A 19,967-nucleotide genomic window follows, 5' to 3' on the forward strand; every position below is an offset into this window, starting at 1 on the left:
GTTCCTCTGGCACCGCTCACCTTGGTTTCTTTGTTTTTGTTTTTGTTTTGTGACTGGGTCTCTTACTGGTTTGGAACTCATTGATTAGGCTAGGTGGCTGACCAATTGGGCTCTAGAGATCTTCCTGTCTCTGATTCTCCAGCATTAGGATCACAGATATGTAACACCCCCCACCCCCTGGCCAACTTTTAAAAACTCAGGTCCTTCTGCTAGTGTGACAGGCCCTTCTTCACTCAGCCATTAAATTAAGCCCTTCTCTCTCTTCCCTGGGACAGTCACAATGGCTTCCTAAGAGGATTTGCCTCTTACCTTGTGCTGCTGACACACCTCCTTCAACCTTGCCTTGCGTTCTGACCACAGGGTCTTCTTCACCTTCAGCTCGACACTCAAATTTGCTCCTGATATAGGAGGGCTCAGCTGACTAGAGTTCTCTCTCTACTCCCCTGAGCTTTTTACTCTAGCGGCTGCGTCCCGGAAGCTAGCTCACTGGGATCAGCACGCTTTTCATACCCTTCTCAGTCACTCATTAGACTTTCGTTCACTGACTCTGTGCTTTGAATGCAATAAGCATCAGGGCCGTTGTAGCTCCCAGGAAGGCCATTTCGCCAGATTGTTTAGTGATTACTCCTTTCTTCAGTCAGGGCTTACCTCAATCTCACCTCCTCAAAGTGAGTCTCTGACAGCCAGAGCTGAAGGAGGCACCTCAGTATTCCTTGATACTACCTTACCAGGTCCTACCATCAGCCATGATTTCATACACATCTGAAGACACACACACACAGACACATAGACACACAGATGCAGAGACACACCCACACAACCACATCCATCCAGTCTCTTCTACTAGATTGTAACAAGCAAGAGAGCAGGAACTTTGTTTCTTTTGTCTCCAGCACGTAGAACAGCTGAGCATAGTACTCAACAAATGGATGAGCCTCCTGAAGGTCCAACTGCTGTGTGAACGAATGACGAATGACGGGTAGGCACTCAGTTTGTCGAATGAGAGGGTGACAGATAGGCCCTGATACCTTTAACAAAGCCACGACTCAGTCTATGGTATTGCTAAGAACAACCTACGTGGCAGGCCTCTGCTTCCCTCCAAGTAAGTACATTGCTTCTCCTGATTTCCAGGAAATCACCCAGGCTGCTCTTTATCTGAGTCAGACCCACTGCCTGCTAAGTCATATCTGTCGGCTGACAGGACCCAGCATGATTGGCAGAGCTGGAGCAATGGGGTTTTCTCTCCAACCCTGGCAATCTGACCTTGGGAAAGTCAGCATTCCTTTTAGGCAGAAGAGCTATAAAAGGCCACCTTGAATGCTACGGGCAGGAAAGGGACAATCACATTGCTTGGCACAGTCAGGCTCAAGAAATGCTCCTGGTGTGCTTTCCTGAGCTCTGGGTGTACTGAAAGAACCAGCTGCCTCAGGGACCAGTGGGCATCCTCAGGCTCCACCTACCCGAAGACCTTTCCTGTGTCCTATTTCACTAATTGGAGGGAGAGGAGAGGGCGTGAAGGGAGGGAGGAGAACGAGTTTGGTTAAAGTGGCAGTGTGGAAGAGTATCAAGTTTGGTAGGAGTTCCCATTCCAGACTAGAATCGCTCTAGGAGACAGATCTGAAGCAGGCTTTTCTTTGTCATTAGCCAAAGGACAGATCTATGCTCTGGGGATGACTGGCAAGCTATCCTATCTGATGCTCAGGTCAGAAGTCAGCGCCCCCTGGTGGCTCTGGTGGATATTGCCGATGCCCTTCTTTGGCTGAGGTCATGGTGTTCTGTGTGTCCTCTGTGCATCTCTGAACACTCTGGGTGAGCTGGGCCGGTGGTGGTGCACGCCTTTCATCCCAGCACTTGGGAGGCAGAGGCAGGTGGATTTCTGAGTTCGAGGCCAGCCTGGTCTACAGAGTGTGTTCCAGGACAGACAGTGCTAAACAGAGAAACCCTGTCTCAAAAAACAAAAAAAAAAACACAAAAATCAAAATGGCCTCCACTCAGACAGAAGTCAGCATTTCTGAGATCCATGAGTGGCATAGGTGCTGCTTTCCTTTGCCTGGTCAGACACGGAAATCGGAACATCCTCTGTCTTATGAGCTAGGGTGTGGTGTGGCCAAGAATCCTTTTGCCATGTCAGTAACCATCAACCTTGACGGAGTCGGTGTGTGGAATGGGATGTCTTTGTCTTTTCTGTTTTAAAAAGAATCAGGCACCCCAGGGTTACTTTCCAGAGTTTCCAGAACCTTCCCGGTCAACAGACGAGGGGTCACCCTCAGTTTCAGAAGGAACTTGAATCTTAGAAGAGGTCCAGAGCTCGGCTGCCATGATACGGCTCGATTGCCTGAAAATAAGCTGGAAAGGTCAGGGTACAAAGGCCACTGTTTGTTCTCAGCCCATTCTGGCCTCCAACTCTGGACCAGCATTTGGATTCCCAGTAGGCTGGAACCCAGAGTAGGGAGATGCAGCCTGGGGAGAGAGCAGAAACCAAGCAGGGCCTTAGCATTCTTCCGACCCTCCAGGTTTTCTGCTGGTTGCAAACCTTCACTTAGTATGTCTCCTGCATGCGTGTGCCTGTAACTTCCAATCCTTTCTCGGAGCCTCAGTCAGCACCCTCCCTAACTCAGCCAGCCTCCTGTGTCTGTGTATTTATTCTCAGTGAACAATGTGACCCAGGCATTTGTCCCTCTTGCTGGTCAGCTGTCTGCCTAGCTAGGCTTTGAGCTTCCTGAACACAAGAGTTGTCTTTTCCCCTGTGTGAGTTCAAACCAGTCCAATCCCAGCACGGAGAAAGGAAAGTGGATGCAAAGTCCAACTCCTCGCCGAGAAGCTAGGAAAGGGAACATCAGTTTCCTTCAATGGCGTGACACTGGGCATGCCAGCCACATTCCAGGGCAGGATTCATGCTCAGGAGTAGTTGGGCCATACAAAATAGACTCCATGGTTTTTAGTGTGTGTGCATGCTTAAGAGAACAAAGGAATATGAAGATAGATTCATAGGGATACTCTGAGAGTAGGTGGAAGAGGGAAAGAACATAATCAAAACATATATAAAAAGTTTTAAAAAGAATGTTTTCCTAACTGTAGGAAACCCCCAGGGCTTGGCACAGTACCTGGCACATAGTGGGCCCACAGAAAATGCTTATGAAATGATGAGCTAGGGGTAGAGTGGCCAAGGTTGCCTTCTCACCGTCTTGAAAGGAACCGAGCTGGGTATGAGTTGGTGCTCAGCAATGATTCTCTATCAGACTTGTTTTAAGTGGGATGCGATCCCCTTTAAAAAGAAACCATGAACGCCGGAATTATTTTAAAGACAAATGGCCCACAATAGCGGTAAGTTGGGCAAATGAATATGGCTCAGAGAAGCTCTTCAAGGAGGGTAGACATCTAAACTCCACCTCCCAACACCATTCCAGGCATCCAGTCTCAGGATGTAGGAGTTTCTATGATCAAGCAAGCTTTGCATTGGTGCTGGCTACTTCTGTGTCAACGTGACATAAGTTAGAGTCATCTGAAAAGAAGGAACCGCAATTGAGAAAATGCATCCGTAAAATAAGCCTCTAGGCCAAGTCTGTGAGAGTATTGTCTTGATTAATGACTGATGTGGTAGGGCCCTCTCCATAGGGAGCCATGCCACCCCTGGGCTGGTGGTCCTGAGTTCTATAAGAAAGTAGGCAGAACAAGCCACGGAGGGCAAACCAGTAAGCAACCGTCCTCCATGGCCTTTGCATCAGCCCCTGCTGCCAGGTTCCCGCCCTGACTTCCTTTATGATGCACTGTGATTGGGACATGGAAGGTGAAGTAAACTCTTCCCTCCCATGTTGCTTTGGATCTTGTTATCGTATCACAGAGAGAACATACATACTAAAAAAACAAAACAAAACAAAACAAAACAAAAAAAAAAACGGTGAAGCCTGGCTGTGGTGGCATGCACACACACACACACACACACACACACACACACACACACACACCAGGATTAGGGAGGCAGAGGTAGGCTGATCTCTGAGTCTGAGGCCAGCCTGGTCTACAGAGCAGGTTCTAAGGCAGCCAAAGCTACACAGAGAAACTCTGTCTAAAACAAAAACAAAAATAAAAACAAAAACAAAAACAAAAACAAAAACAAAACCCAAACCCAAACCCAAACCCAAACCAAACCAAACCAAACCAAACCAAACCAAACCAAACCAAACCAAACCAAACCAAATCAAGCCAGGAAGGCTCAATGGCCGCCCAGGACATCATGTACAGATTCCCCTCACTTAGCAAGCAGGCCATGAGCACGTCTGTAAAGCAGGTGCTCTCGTTGCTATTCAGGTATGCAGGTCTCTTCAGCCCTCAGAATCTCCACAAGCATAAAATAATTTTACGAAATCGCGTTCCTGAGTTTTCTTGTGTGTATTCATTTTCTGCTCACTCATTCCATCTGCCATCCGTGAGAACGTGCTCACTCGCTCACACGCCGCAGCAGGTGTCAAAGGTTTAAAAAAAAAATTAAGGAGGAAAAAAATTGAAATTGATCAAATCCTATCTTTTTTTTCCCTTCTGCAAATTGAAAAAATGACTGTCATTGTGCCATTTAGGGAGAAGAAACATCAATCGCTCTTTGTGTGCTGGTGTGGGCTCTTTAGGAGATTAGTCAGCACTCTCTAGGGCATGGCCAGCATCAGTGGGGCCATGGAGGGTCACTGACTGGCAACCTAATGCCTGTCCCCATGGTTATGAACATCATTCCTGGGTGGGGTGGTGGGGAAGGATTCATCGTTTCCACTTTGTTCTAAAATGGGTTTGTGATCGAAACAAGATTAAAAATCAATATGTTACAGGAAACAAATAGTAATGAAGAAACCTTGGAAAAAGTCTCTTATGGACCTTTGTACTCTCTCTCTCATTCTCTCTCTCTCTGCATGTGTGCACGTGTGCATGTATGTGTGTATATATGTGTGTGCATGTATATGTGTTTTCTATGTGTGTGTATGTATGTGTGTACATGTATATGTGTGTACGTGTATATGTGTGTGTATGTATGTGTGTACGTGTATATGTGTGTGTATGTGTACACATGACTTCATTTTCCTCTATCATGTCTTTTCTTGGGTTTCCTTGACCTTGTCCAGTCCCCCTAAACTCTGCCTATTCTAACCTCCTGGACCCACCTTACACCTCTTTTCATGCCCCTTCAACTGGGACCCCAATCCATCTGTATACTTGTTAGTATTTCCACTCAGACTGTAAACTCCATGTGAGGGCAAATGCCTGGCACACAACAGTCGAGGGGATGAATAGTGGATCTGTGTTCTTCATATTTTGGCTATTTGCTTTTTATTTTTCTCCTGTTCCCTTCTCCACCTCTGCCAGGAAGCTTTCCTAATGCAATATGGGGACTGCCCCACTGTATGTGGGTCGGGGCTGGATGAACCCTCCTGCAGAAGGAATTCTTTGGCCTCTCTGAACCCCCTTTCTCCTCTGTAACCGGGAAGTTCAGTCACCGAGGCCTGAAGGAGCCCCTTGGCTGTACAATTCCAGGAATGGAAGACTCTGAGTCTGTGAAGGAAGAAAGTCTCCTGGCTTCCTTCTCCTTGGGTCCCTCTGTTCAAGTGGGCTGAGCCAAGCTTCCTGGAAGGGGCATGTCACCTGGCAAGCTCACCCCTGTGGGTGCTGGGCTCCCAGTGGCCACCTCTAGCTTACTAAGAGCCAGAGCCTCCAGTCCCATCAGTGCGTGTGGTGCTGGAAGCTACTCTCAAGGCACGTTCACAGTTAAAACATTCACAAAAATAGCTTCAAGCTGGAGAGAGGAAAATAAAATAACTCTGGCGTCTTTGCCAAAAACAACAAAGCAACAGCCTGTGCGCAGCCAGCTCAGTTGCTGGCAGAGCTCGGATGCTCGCAGAAGGACTTGGTTCTTTCGCTCCACTGACCACAGCAGCCTGCTGGACTGCCTGTGAGGCCTGGGGCCACTCATCAATCAGTTTATCCCAGCCTCCAAGGCCACTGAGCGTCACCTTGAGGTATGGCCACGTGACTGTTCTCAACTCCAAGCCTATGTGTCATCTTTGGTGATCGTTTAGCTTGTGACATGTGCCCGAGTGACCTCTGCACCCATGACCCCTCCCAATCATCACTCTAAAAAACGTCTGTATGAATACTTATTTGTAATGACGGCAAGAAAAACAGACCACCACTCTCTGGAAGTTAGACTATCTTCTGTTAACCATGGACTAATTGATACTGGTTATTAGTTTGTTCTTTTGTAGTGTGTGTGTGTGTGAACATTTAAACAGGCTAAGTACATAGACATACCCTAAGCTGAACAAAGCTGGAAACCCCAAATAGGAAGAAATACATAGATATGTGAGCCCCAAAGCTATACAAATGTGTCTAAACACTCTTTGGCCCATCACAAAAAATGAGTCCTATTTCTAATTTATCGCTCTTGGAAGGAAGCTAGAAATCTACTGAAGCAGTTCAAATATCATCTTCAGTTGTTAATTTTTAAAATGTCTGAAGTTGTCAAATTGGAAGAAAGCAGAGGCATCAGATAGGATCCTACATACACAAATAGACACTTCCCTTTGTCCCTGTCCCTGATGGGAGAGTCTGAGGTCAGCCTCCAGACCCCCCATCCTTCCACATTTGCTGGTCTTGCCACCAGTGGGACACTTTCCAGTTGGCTGAAGTGATGGGTGAGTTTATCTCATAGACGACTATGGCCTGGCCAAGTCTTGGGAGAAAGATCACTTTTGGCTCTTCTTGCTTTAAGTGAGTCAACGTTATAGATCTACAAATAGAGTTGTGAGCCCAGCAGCTAAGGAGTACATCTTAGCACAGTCATTCATTCTGTGGGTGATCCCAGGTCAGTCTCCCCTAACCCAAGTTGGGTCTGTTCATTTGGAAAACAAGAACATTAGGCCATGAGCTCCAGTAGGCAGAATAATCACCCATGAAAATACTTGCATCCTGATCCCTATGTGGCTCTACATAGGAAAGAGGCTTTGCAGATGTGCTGGAGGGGATAACCTTGTAATGGAGCAGATTGTCTGGACAACCTGGTGGGCCCATAGGAGCCTTTAAAGGGGAAGAGTAGGCGAGGTCAGGGCTGGAGGAAATGTGACTATGGAAGATTATGTGATATGAGAAGACTTAATCGTTCCAGCTATCTTGAAAGAAGTGGGAAGGGGTCAAGGTACCAGTCAAGGAACAGTGGTGGGTCTATAGTGGCTGGACAAGGTAAGGAAGTGGACCCTCCCCTGGAGTTTCCCGAGGGAAATGCAATCCTGCTGTCACCGTAGTGCAATGAAGCCCATGTGAGACCTTATAGAGCCGTAAGGTAATACAGTGTCTTAAACATTATACTACTAATGATTGACAGCTGCCACAATAGAAAATAACATCAGAAACCTTCCACCTAAGCCGTTCTGCTTTCTTAAGAACTGTTAACAGTTTGGGCAACCCCTGTAGAGAGTTTGGCTGTCTGTGAGCATGGGGGTGGGCATTGCAGTAGACTCTTTCCCATCTGTCTTTGCAGTTTTCATCACCTCCATCTTTCGGCCATGCTTGTATATATGTGATGTGTGTGTATAGAGCTTGCTTTATCTGGAGGGTAGTATGACCTCAGGCTTTGGAATCTGAAGGGGTCTTACATTACCTGGCCCTGCACCTCTGCTTCACACAGTTAAGTTCTGATCATCCTCAAATCAAGGCAATGAGCCTAGAGAGGGTCAGAGAGTCACCACAATCAGCTGCTCAGAGGAGAGGATCATGGGCCACAGACGTAAGCTCCTAGTTAGGAGATTCTTCAGTTCAGCACACGGAGAAATCCCAGTGTAGAGAGGGGTGGGGGAGAGAATGAGACGAGGGTAGACACTAGAACCCTGGACCCCTGTTCTGGCCTGTTCTATTTGTGCATTTGCACATGGGGGCACAGGCCACATCAGACCTGTCTCTGCAGCTGGGGCAGAGGCAGGGTCAGGAATCATAGGGATTTGTGGTTGAAAGTAAAACCCTGGCCTAGAACAACTGTTGCCATGGAAGCAGTGTGGCATGATTCTGCCCACCTAGAGGCTTCAAAAGGGCATGCAGCGGTGATCAGCCAAGGTACCTTCAACCCTGTGTCCCATTTAGATATCCTCTTGGGAGCCACAGAGAACAAGGTGCTGCTGATATGACCACCAGAGAGACAAGGTAGGTCAGTTTCACAGGGGTAGAACCCTGGGCTTGGGAGAGGGTCAGATGGTGGTGAGAGGCCACACTGGATTTATGTCTAGCCTGAACTTGCAGACAGGGTTAGAAGGACTCAGGGTAGCAGACAGAGCATGGGGGCCTAGGAAGATCTCTGTTAAGGTTTTCTGTCATGGGTAGCCTTCTCTATCTCTCCCTGTTTTATAACACTTACATTGGGTGGTGTTTTGAAGCACACAGGCTTTAGCCTGTTAGTGGATTATGTGGTCAACTAACAAAGGTGTGGTTTAGGATAAAATACACAGTACGTACATCTTATAAAGGTAAGTGCTGTCAGTGAAACTTTGTAAACCCTCTGCCTGTTTCTTTGGCTGGCGGGTCTGAGGCTTTCCTTAGCCTTCAGAGACAGAGACCTAGACGCAGAGAAAAGGCAGGATGGTGTGGCCACTTCCACAAGACCAGCTTTTAATATGACTGTGGTTCGAAGCACGAATAAATAAACTCCAAAAAGAAAAAAGAAAAAAGAAAAGAAAAGAAATGGAAAACCCAAACCGAACCTTAGAACATCAAAAACCAAAGACCGTAAGACGAAGCAAAACAAAACAAATCTTCCATAGACAAACAAGAACAGCCCCCGCCCCAAACAAAAATCAGACTCTACATCTGTGTCACAGGGAGAGAACAAAGTGGCTCCATGGACAAATACTGGGGTCACCCAGGCCACCGTACTTCCTCCACAGGTGCTGAGAAAAGAAGGAGGAGGTTGGTACTGGTCACCTTTAGTGCAGGAGCCCAGTGGGCCAGTTTGGGGGACAAGGCTAGGAACCTTCACGAACAACACAAGGATCAAACGTTGTAGAGAGTTCTGTGGTTTCCTTCTTGACAGTGCAGTTTTGATTCCAGAGCTGGGCTCAGGGTGACTTTGGGTCTGCAACCTGGTCCCACTGCCTGGGTAGCAGAGTGGGCTCCCTCCGGAAACCGCACGGAGAAAATATCATGTACAAGACGCAAGTGGAGGCGGCGCTGTAAGAAGTCTGAGCATGCAGGTGCTTTGTACATCTGGCAGTGAGATGTGATGGCAGGTTAGTTCTTGGACAGTTCCGGAGCGCGACTCATCGGTCCTATGAGGGACACGAGGCTGGGCCCGGGACCGTTCGTGTCAGATGTGGCCAGGTGAGGTTTGGCAGAAGTTCGCAATGTGTGCATATGGGGGGGCTCTTGCTTCTTTCTGTCCTCAGGGGCTATGCCACCTGAGCTTGCTGTCCCCTGTCCTGGGTCTTGGGCCTTTAAGGTCTGTTTGGAGGTGCTGGGCTGCCTGAGAGGTGTCAGCAGGCAATCTCCTCCAGGGTGCCCAAAGCTGTCTGCAGGGGCACGTTCACAGTGTGGCTGATGGTTTCGGAGTGGTTTGGCATTGTGTCGCAGGTGCTCTGCAGGGAAAAGAAAGGGGCACTTGTCATCTATCTATCTATCTATCTATCTATCTATCTATCTATCTATCTATCTATCTATCTATCTATCTATCTATCGCGAGTCCTGTCTACCGCAAAGTCCTGCACGGTGGGAGCTTCTAAAACACTCCAGTGGGTACAAGGTAACACTTGCGGCTGACTTGGTTGACTTGCGATGGCTTAGGGGGGAAGGGCTAGATGTCTGGACTTGGAATGTGCGCTTGATTTTTCTAGAGCAGGGCTTCTCAACCTTCCTAATGCTGCGGCCCTTTAATACAGCTCCTCTTGTGGTGACCCCCCCAACCATAAAATTATTTTGTTGCTCCTTGATAAACTATAATTTTGCTACTGTAATGAATCGTAATGTAAATATCCGATACACAGGATATCTGGTATTGCCTCCGCAAGCTAGTCCACTGCGAGCTAGTCTTACCATGTTCTCATCATGGCTCCCTTCCTCTTCTTCTTTGCCAAGCAGGTCTAATAGCTTCTCTTTGATCAGCTGTAAGAAAGACAGGACATGGCAGTCAGGCTGGGGGGGGGGGGGAGAGATGATGCAAAGGCCAAAGATCCTTCCTTGGAGTGAGTCAGGGAGTCACATAGGCAGTGACGGTGTGGGCTGCGGTTCTACATACAATGGTGAGAACTCTGCCTGGTGGACAGCTCTAGGGGCCTCATTTTCTCGAGCTTGCCTTTTGGACTCCATGGGATTTTGTTGCTGCAAACAGATCTTGGAGGAGGATGGGGAGGGCTCTGCCTTGCTGTGTGGACTGCTTTCCCCAGTATATAAGCTAAAGGCGCTGCTCGGATCTCCATGGATCCTCGGATCTCTTCTTCACTGTGTAGCTCAAGTTGGCTTCAAGTTCACCATCCCCCTGCCCCAGTCTCCCCACTGCTGAGTAGTATATACCACCACACCCAGCTTTGCTATTCACTTCCAAGGGCAGATAACTCCACAGGATGAGTGCACGACCAAGGTTATGACACTTTATTCATAGCAATTAAGGGTAGTTCTTAAACTTGTTATCTAATGTGGCTCAATTTGCCATTTACTTTGTACTGCTTCTCACAGGAATTAATGCATAAAGCAGAATAAGAAGCTGGCTTTATTTGGGCTGCAGTCGCAGTGCTGAGGAACAAGGAGCTCTACCGAAATCACTGCTAGGGGTATTTGTTTCTTTCCTTGGGAAGCACAACGAAGAGGCGGAGAGAGTCCCAAGTGACAGTGCCGTGTGGGAGTGTTGTAGAACCTTTAGAACCACCACCAGTTTCAGGGAGGCACACCCAGCCCATCTGTGGTATTGCCCATCTGTGGCTAAGGACGTGGAGGTCTCCAAGTAATCACTGGGGCAGGGCAGAGCTGGCAAGGACCTATTCACAGGTAGGTTAGTCTACTAACTCAGCCGTTCTCTGGACAGCTGGCCCAGCCTGGCTTTCTGCCCAGATTCCTCTGGGCACAGTGGTCCTGGGCAGGCTTACTCTTGCCTGGGTTAGGAAGTTGGAAGAACTGACATGCTCCTGGGCCTCTTGTTTGAGAATCTTTGAGAAACATGGCCCCAGGCACCTCTAATGGTTATAGCCCCTCAGTCTGTGAGTGGCAGAAGTGACTGGTAGGCATTGTAGTTTCCTATCTGGGGACTGATGGGTTTTCCTGGGGGATGCCTCCTCTTGTGGGCTGGCTAGGCTCTGGAAGACAGTTCGTAGAAGACAGGCATCTCAGAGGGCAGACTTGTGAGTGGTGTGTACTCCTGAGTGTGCTGTGTGTGGTATGCAAATCTGTGAATATGGTCTGAATGTGTGTGTGTGTGTGTGTGTGTGTGAGTGCACACATGTGTGAGTGTTGTAGGAATGCATGTGATACATGTATGCTTGAGTATGATATGTGTGTGATGCATGTGCATATAATATGTTGGGTATGATATGTTGTATATAGATGTGGACTCACCAAGGATATGAAACCCTGCCCTGGTCCCTCTGTGGAAGGGACTCAGGGCTGTTGTCTGCACAGCCTGACCTCTTCTCATCACTCCACTCCCTCTCTGTGATGTAGGACAAGTCCAAAGAGAGGAGGAGGAGGGTGACCATTTCTTTCATATCCACTTCTCCTTAAGATTCCTGCCCCATGCTTAGGAGAAGTGTCTTTGTGTGGATGGAATGAAGCTATTGCCTTAGCCAGGCTTGGTTCTGTGTCTGGGTATTCCTCCACCTTGTCGTTTCCCCTGAGGGTAACCCCAAATCTTACCTCGTAAATGTAATCAAAGAGCTCTAGTATTGTAAGGATACTAGCACCAATGAACAATCCCATTTGACCACCAATGTCACCTGCAGAGGAAGAGGAGAGACCAGAGATTGGGTTTTACACAAGATCCAGGAACGGGTAAAGAGACGATGAACTCAGAAGCCAGAGCTCTTGAGTGTGCCCCCTCTAAGGTTAGCCTGAGCCTGGCTGTGGGAGGGCCAGCCCTTTGCCAGGCCCACCTTCACTTCCATTGACAATGAGAGCCGAGTAAGTCACTAGCCAGCAGGGTTGGAGCTGGCCACTCACGGATGAGGTCCACGAGCCTGCATGGGAGTGAACGAAGTCCTGAGTGGATGTGAATCATTGACACAGGCACTGTCACGCTGAGGACCCCAATGCTGATCCCGCATGGGAGAGGCAAAACCTTCTTTGGGTGAGGATGGCAAAGCCTGCTTCAGGTCTGTGTGTGAATGTAGATAGTGTGTGTAGAAAATGTTCACTATTGACATCTCCCCCAGATGTTTACAACCTGAAGACTGCTCCTACTGAGATCAGTGGAGCCTGACTCCTTGTTCAGCTGTATATAAGAACCCTACCTCCTTATTCAGCAGTGTGTAATAATCCTGCTTATTTGTTCCGCTGTATGTGATGACCCTACCTACCTAGGTTCACGATGGCCTCCTTTTGTTCCTGTCCATCCCCTTTGCTCTAATGCAAGCTTACCGAGTAGTGCATATGTCTGTAGGAGCACATCAGGTGTGAGAGGTGCCATTTGCACTGGTGTGCAGCACATCTGGATTGCAGTTAGCATAGACAAGGTACAGAATGTGGGGAGGCAGCATGTCTGATCATCACTTTATATGAGTGCATACCTCTTTCTAGGTACACAGTGGGTATGTGTGTGATAGATGTGGCTGGAGTGTGCCTGAGTGTGTACAGCATGTGTGAGAATTGTGTAGGTGTGGGTGTGTTCCTGTGTGTGCTATGAAGGTGTATGTAATATAATGAGTATGTGGGCATATAGGCATGAAGTGTGCCTGCCTAGGGTTGCTGTGTGCATGGATGTGCCTCTGAAGCTGTGCAGTGGGACGCGGGGCGTGCAGCTGTGTGTGTGTGCCTGTGCGTGTGCGTGTGTGTGTGTTGGCTCTGGAGCATCATGGGCACATGGACCTGTAGGTTGGTTTCAGTTTCAGTGTGTATAGTGTGGGCATTGACATGGAGGTGCTGGGTGGCATGCATATGGGGCAGTGGTGAGAAAAGGCAGAGCCAGGCCTGATGGCTGAAGGTTTGTATGTGGCACATACTTCCCTCACAGGAGGCACAGATGGCGGCACCAATTCCTCACAGGCTATTCTGGGCAGGAACAAGATGCTGGGAATAAGCTCATCCTGATATCAGATGCAGACATGACAGATTCAAAGCCTGGACCCTTTTGTGCTCTCTCTCTCTCTCTCTCTCTCTCTCTCTCTCTCTGTGTGTGTGTGTGTGTGTGTGTGTAGGACAGGGAGGGAGGGGGGAAGAAGAGGGAGAGAGAGAAAGAGGGGTGGAGATCCAACATGAGTGAGCAAGGGTGGTGCGTGGTGGTGCGGTGCCAGGAAGGAAAGGGGAAATGACAGACCTCCAGGGGTGAGTGAGGGGCGTGGCTTATGCTATGTTGCTCAGGGTCTTGAACCACATTACCTAGGAGCCTAAGTGACAGCTATCTCCACACAGCTGGCACTTTACAAAGTTTTGTCCCTACCTTTCTTGATGGAATATAGAAATGTTCACATGGCCCTGGTCATACCAGATGTGACTGGGGTTCTGGCATGGTGACTACCCAGGTGCCACAAGCTGATATTGATGGACTTTATCTGAGTTAACTACCACAGTGACCTGAGTGTGATGGGTGATCTCCATTGTCAACTCGGCTAGATTGAGAAGCATCTGTGAGATTGGTAAGGCATACCTGTGGGTGGGTTTTAAAGGACATTTCTAAGATGATTAACAACTCTAAATATGGGAGTCACCGTTCAATGGGTTGTGGGCCTGGGTGGAGTAGACAGGGAAAAGAAAAACGGAAAAAGAAAAAAGGAAAAAGGAGAGTCTGCTGGCACAGGCATATTTCCTCCTTCTTTCCCTCCCTCCCTCCCTCCCTCCCTCCCTCCCTCCCTCCCTCCCTCCCTCCCTCCCTCTCTCCCTCCATCCTTCCCTCCTCTTCTGCCCCCTGTCTTCTGGCTGACATGTTCTGGCTGTTCTATCAATCACATTATTCCTAGAACCCTGGACTAAAAACCCTGAAATCATGAGCCCGAACAAGCTCTTCCCCTCTTTAAGTTGTTTCCTTCACGAAAAGTCAGACCGACAGGGTAGGCGATAGGAAGCCTGCTTTACAGAAACCTGAGGTTCAGCAAGGGGGAGCCCCTTGTCGGAATCTTCACAGCTACCCCCCAGAAGGGTAGCTAAAAACCTGATCTTCCTTCTATACTTCCAGGTGGAGCCTGCCCCTTCCAGGATGCTACTATCACTTAGTTTGCACTGTGTCCTTTCTTTAGAGTGGGTAGGAGGGGGCACAGGTTCAGGGGCTGGGCCCTTGAACAGAATGGGAGTGTCCAAATGGGTAGGGTAGGGTACTGTTGAACTCAATTCCTTGTGTACGTTATTTCCCATCAGGACCAGGGCAGCCAATGTGAGTTGTGTAAGAGTAGCAGTCAGGTTGGTGTCCACCTGGGGTGATCATCTCTTCCTGTTTGAGAAAGGGCTCTGGGTCCAGGGGACAATAATTAGCTTCTCAGTGCATTGCTGTCTCGGCTCCATCAGGGTCCCTGAGAGTTTGGATGCCTGGGAACCACCCAAGTTAAGCATCCCCTTCTTCAATGCTCCTGCTAGCACACAGGCCCTGGGAGGCTAACTCCAACCTAGACGCAGAGACTATGGAATCCAAGAGGGCAGGCCTGGAGAGGCCCTGAGAGACCTTTATGTTCATTCCTCACCACACAGAGGAGGCGAAAACCTGAGCTAAAGGGTGAACTGGACCTATAGCCTTTACCACAGCAACCATAAAAGAATAGCTAGTACATTAAAAAGTTTGCCTCCTTGGCAGGCTTACCATGTCTGCCTGCCTGCCTCCCGCCCACCTCTCCACCCTCACCCCTCCTAAGAGATGTGGAAATTTATGTGGCAGACATTACAACTCACCAAGTAAGGCAGCAACTTCATACGCCTTCTTCTGTTCAATTGTCTCGTAATTGAGCGCCTCAAAAAATATATCCAGAACAAGAATGTTCTCGCTGCAGAGGGAAAATTAAGCACCACACTCTGTTAGAGCCCTCGGCATTCAAGGGACTGGCTAACCCAGCTTTCCTGTGGATGGATGGAGAAGGGGCGGTCCAGGGAGCTGTCCAAAGGTAGAATTCTAGAAGCAGAGCTCCTATCAGCTGTGCCCTTGTCTGTCCTTACCTCTGCCCCCATCTCTCTCCCTTGGTATTCTTTCTGCAAGCCCAGCCTGGACCCACATTCCCGAGTCTTCCAGCGCCTGCTTGGTTCTTAGCATGCAAATGAGTCCAGCAATCTTCTGACTAGACTGGCCTCAGTTTGGGTGCCTGTCTGAGGCGAACACCTACGCCTTTATGGTCTATTCCCAAAAGTGCCCATTTTCCTCCTGAGATCCCTAATAAGCCTTTTGGAATGGGATGCCCTGACCTGGCATTGCTCAGTCTTTTGCCAGAGTTGGGGAGGATTATGGGGAGCAAGCCTGTGGCAGCTTGGGGATTCCTGGCAGAAGTCCTGGGCTCCTTCTGTGCTCCTCCCGCAGGCAGGTGTGTTAATGAGACACATCTTGGCAGGGAAACTCATTCCTACTTGCGGAATGTCTGCTAAGCAGCAGGGCTTGGTGTTTCCTACATCCTAGCCTCTTTCTGGGGGGTCAGGTGGGGGGGGCTTGGCATGCCCTCTATGCCTCTTGTTTTCAACCCGTTGATCAGAAGTCATCTCAGGAGGGGGCCTGGCAACTGGGAGAGTGACTGGGAGAGTGGCTGGGAGAGAGAGAAGCAAGTGTCTTTCCACACTGTGGAACTTTATAGCAATGAGTAGGCTCCCTTTCCCCTGCCTGGCTTCCACTTGGAGGCTCTTTCTGAAACTGTGATATTGGTTCCAATTAAAGATGATCACAGTTCAGTTTCTTGGTCATACAAACTACCTTGCAGATGCTCCACAGCCACACATGGCCAGCGGCTACCACATTGGGTGCCGTAGCTGTAGAGTCAGTCTATTATTTCAGAATGTTCTGTTGGGGAGCAGAGTTCAAGACTACCAATTTGACACAGGCTATTGTCACCACTCTTGGTTGCCCACCTAAACTAGGTAGTAAGACTTAGTGGTAAAGCCACTGCACATACTTTGGTGGCAGGGCATAGAGAGTCAGGCAGGAATGGAGCTAGAAGCTTCTCTCCTGCTGGCCAGCTTTCAAGGTGCTGGGCAGGTGCTGCGATAGAAAAGTCAGCCATGGTCTTACCCAGTTGTGAACCCTGTGAGATACAACACTAACCAGCCAGGGAGACACAATATGGTACAAGACTGTGTGAAGGTTATGGGGGTAACCAACTGCATTCTGATTATATCTGAGGCCTGCTCCACAAGAGCAAATCTATATTTGCTACTGTGAAACTCAAAAGGCCATGGTGGGGAGATCATAGCCTCCCCAGGGAGGGGAGGAATCTAGTCCTGTTGTTTTGGTAAAAGGACATGTATCAAAACCTCCTTCTTCTAAATACTTACATCTCTAACCTCTATTCACCGTTAGCTCATTCTATATGACCTGTGGCATATCCTTCTTTCCCTTTGTCTCTAATGTATCCTGTGCCAACTCTGTCCTAAGCCCCAACCAGGATACTGTCTCCTGCTCATTTACCCTGTGAAAAGGGATTTTTTTTTTGCCCCAGGTCTGAGCCTGGTCAGTGGTACTTAGTAGAGAGAGTAGAACAAGAAGTTTCTGCCATTAGGGAGTGTCCCACTATGATGGGTGTGCAGGGTGTCAATTTAGGAGAACTCAGAATGTGGAATTATGGTAGAACACAGGGAAGGGCTGTCTGCTGTGTCCTCCTGCTCTGTATCTCTGTCCTGGGATCGAACATTAAACTGTCCATGCCGTGGCTGACAGGTCTTTAGTGATGGTCCCTGACTCTACTGTGCTATTTGTCATGCCTGCTATCCTAAACTAAGCCACGTTTTTATAAAGTTCTTTACAGCTTCTGAAAATCTACAAAAGTCAGGTTTGAGGACTCCCCTGTCTACTCCCTGACTGGGGTCCCTTCTCTACTTCCTGCCACCCACTTCTTTCATGGTAGCTCTCTTTTTTATCTCTCTTACCCTCATTTTAAGTTATTTCTGCCAATGCAGCTCCTTTCCAGACTTTAAAGGGAAGCCCCCTTTTCCCCTTTCAGGTCCCAGCTCATATTTTTGGGATGCTGTTGTTTCTGTCTTAATACCCTCCCACCATGAGGCCTGATGACAGTCTGGATCGCTTTCCTGAGGAACCTATTTCTTCTCTTTCTAATATATATATATATTACATGTGGGCGTGTGTCTTAGTGTGTACGTGCACTTTTGTGTATATACCAACACCAACAGAGGCCAGAAGAGGGTATTAGATTCCTTGGAACTGAAGTTACAGACATTTCTGAACTGCTGGGATCTGAGCTCCAGTACTCCAGAAAGAGCAGTATGCACTCTTAACGGCTGTCCATCTCTCCTTGCCCAACCCCCTCCTTAAACCTAAATCTTGAAGGAGCATGTCAGCTCCTTTCCCCAAACAAACCACATATTTAACCGCAAGTCACAAACTGCTGCAATATTATAAGGGTAAATGCCACAGTGCCTGTGGAGGAAGCTAACGGAGGGAGACACAGTCTAACTTTCCAAGGCAATGTTATTTAAATAGAGACAGGTACCACGAGGACCAGTTAGGCAGAGTGGCAGGAAAAGTGTTCCCAGAAGAGGGGACAGAAGGCTCAAGATCCACAGGGAGAGTTATACATTCTTTAGAAAGGTCAAGCTTTCTCTGAACCTCACTCTGAGCCAACAACAGTCAACCATGGTTTCCCCTCGCGTCTGCATCTCAATGCTAACATTGTCCCAGAAGTCATTGCCCTATGTGGCTTTCAATCCCTGTACTTATCTCCCCAGGAGGCTGCAAGCTCTTTGTGGCTTTGTCTTTTGAGCCTGGCACACAGCAAGTGCTCAATTAATGTTTGCTAAATTGAGCTAACTGCTTGCTTTTTTTTTTTTGTCTCTTTCTGAATGCCCCCTCCCCTCTTCCTCCCTTCCACTTAACTTACGAGATATATTTTTCCGATTTGTTAAATTTCTTCTCCAGGTACTTGGCTGACGTCTTGCTGGGGATCTTTACCATGGAGAGCTCTTTGTTGTAGCGGGTCAGGTTGCAGGGTGTCCTGCAGAGACAGTAATTGCTGTCCTTTTCTGCCAGTAAGCCTGGAGGAGAGAGGAGAGGGTCTCAGGTAGGTGTAGGTGTAGGTGTGTGTGTGTGTATGTATGTGTGTGGTGGGGGGTAAGGTGGGGGGAGGTAGACAGTGAGAATCTCTGGTCCAGCATACCTGGATTCTAGGCCCTAAGAAGCAAGCTGGGAGGAGGAGCTGGGCCCCAGGGAACTTGATGAAATGGGATTGTGCCTTGGGTTTGTTTTCTTTCTGCTTGCTGTTACTGTCACTTTCAAAATTGTCGATCCATTGCCACTTTTAGAGAGACAGTCCCCAGGGCGGCCTGGCTCCTCCCCTTCTCGGGGCTTTCTCGGCTGCGGCTGGGTTGGAGTTCTGACCCACAAAGTGAGCTACCCTGAAAGCTAATATGGGGAGCACCGTACTTGGAACCCAGGACTTCAGTTGTTCCTGTTGGTGCTCCTCACAACCAGTGCCACAGAGGAACACAGGGAACTATCCTTGAATCCTTTCCCTGGAGCAACCTAACCTCTCCCCCAGGCCCCAACAGAACTCTGCTTTTCCTCTTCCAACCAACCACACCAGGCCATCAAAGGCATTGTTGCCCTCTGACAGACTCTTTTTTTTTTTTTTTTTTTTGACTGAACTTTAGTCAGGATCTTGAAAGTAGTTTCTTCACAGCTCAACCTGGCTTTGGCAAGAAGCCTGTTCAAGGTAGCACAGATTACCTTGATACTCTGTCACCCTGACCTGCTTCTAGGAAGAATCCCAGTCCCGTGAGTAGACACTCCCCTCCCCTGACATCTCCCTATTTTTCTCATCCCCTGACCCTTCACGGTGCTTGCAGGTGGCAAGCCCCTGGCTGTCTGCTACATGCAGAGATGAACCCTCTTGCTCCCCTGTTGCAATAGCCGGTGATGCTTAATTGCAAGAGTCCAAAAGTTTTATCACTAGCAAGAATAATTGTTCTTTTAGCTCCCTCTTTTGTTCTCACCCCTCCTCCCTCTGCCGCCTTCATTTGGATTTGTTATCTTTAATCTAAAGAAAGACTCTGCATACATTGTAACACTCTGCATACATTGTAACACCTCCCCGTGTCTCAGACCATCTAGAACAGGAGTTTTAGCTTTGATTTCACTTAGTGCTACCAGCTGCAGCTAGCTGCTGAGAGGGTGCTTCAGCATTGTTTACAGCTCTGCTTTTTCCTGGGGCTGGAGAGAGGAGAGATGGGCAGCAGGACAGCTGCTGGGCTAACTCAACCCACAGCAGTGTGCTCCCTCTCTCTCCTGGCTTTCCAGATGGGGAACCTGCAGTTATTTTAGCTCTCAAATGCACTGGAGGCTATGGTTTGGAGGTGGGGGGCCGTCCGGGAGAAGTGGGGAGGTGGCAGTGGTGGCATAATGGAACTTGGAATGGCTTGGCATAGTGGAACTTGGAATGGCTTGTGTTTGCAGGCATGGGATGGAAGAGGACCTTCCCTCTCTGCCACGGCTCACTTGGGTGCATAGCATGTGAAAGACATTCATTCTGCTTGCACATGAACTTGGTGGCTGTGTGTGTGTGTGTGTGTGTGTGTGTGTGTGTACACTTCACCAAGCTCTTTCAGGCCACCCTCTTTCTATCTCTGCCCTCTCCCTGTATCCTCCATTTCCTGTGAAGTCTATTTCTTTTCCATCAGCA

General features: G+C 48.6%; 1 protein-coding gene across 3 annotated transcripts in view; it reads right to left on the minus strand.

Annotated features, from left to right (window-relative positions):
• Window positions 1-8,600: 8,600 nt before the first annotated feature.
• Asic2 (acid-sensing (proton-gated) ion channel 2) overlaps window positions 8,601-19,967 on the minus strand; it is a 1,088,234-nt gene continuing 1,076,867 nt past the window's right edge. The window contains exons 6-10 of one of the 3 annotated variants that reach the window (NM_007384.3): window positions 18,171-18,324; window positions 15,034-15,125; window positions 11,860-11,939; window positions 10,051-10,119; window positions 8,601-9,596 (exon numbers count right to left, since the gene is read on the minus strand). In NM_007384.3, coding sequence (NP_031410.1) covers window positions 9,495-9,596; window positions 10,051-10,119; window positions 11,860-11,939; window positions 15,034-15,125; window positions 18,171-18,324 — 497 coding nt within the window. In that variant the 3' untranslated portion in view covers window positions 8,601-9,494. The remainder of the gene's footprint in view (window positions 9,597-10,050; window positions 10,120-11,859; window positions 11,940-15,033; window positions 15,126-18,170; window positions 18,325-19,967) is intronic. The other 2 variants (NM_001034013.2, XM_006531996.4) reach the window with 2 other exon arrangements.

Source organism: Mus musculus, chromosome 11, assembly GCF_000001635.26.
Source record: "Mus musculus strain C57BL/6J chromosome 11, GRCm38.p6 C57BL/6J".
Taxonomy (NCBI): Eukaryota; Metazoa; Chordata; class Mammalia; order Rodentia; family Muridae; genus Mus; species Mus musculus.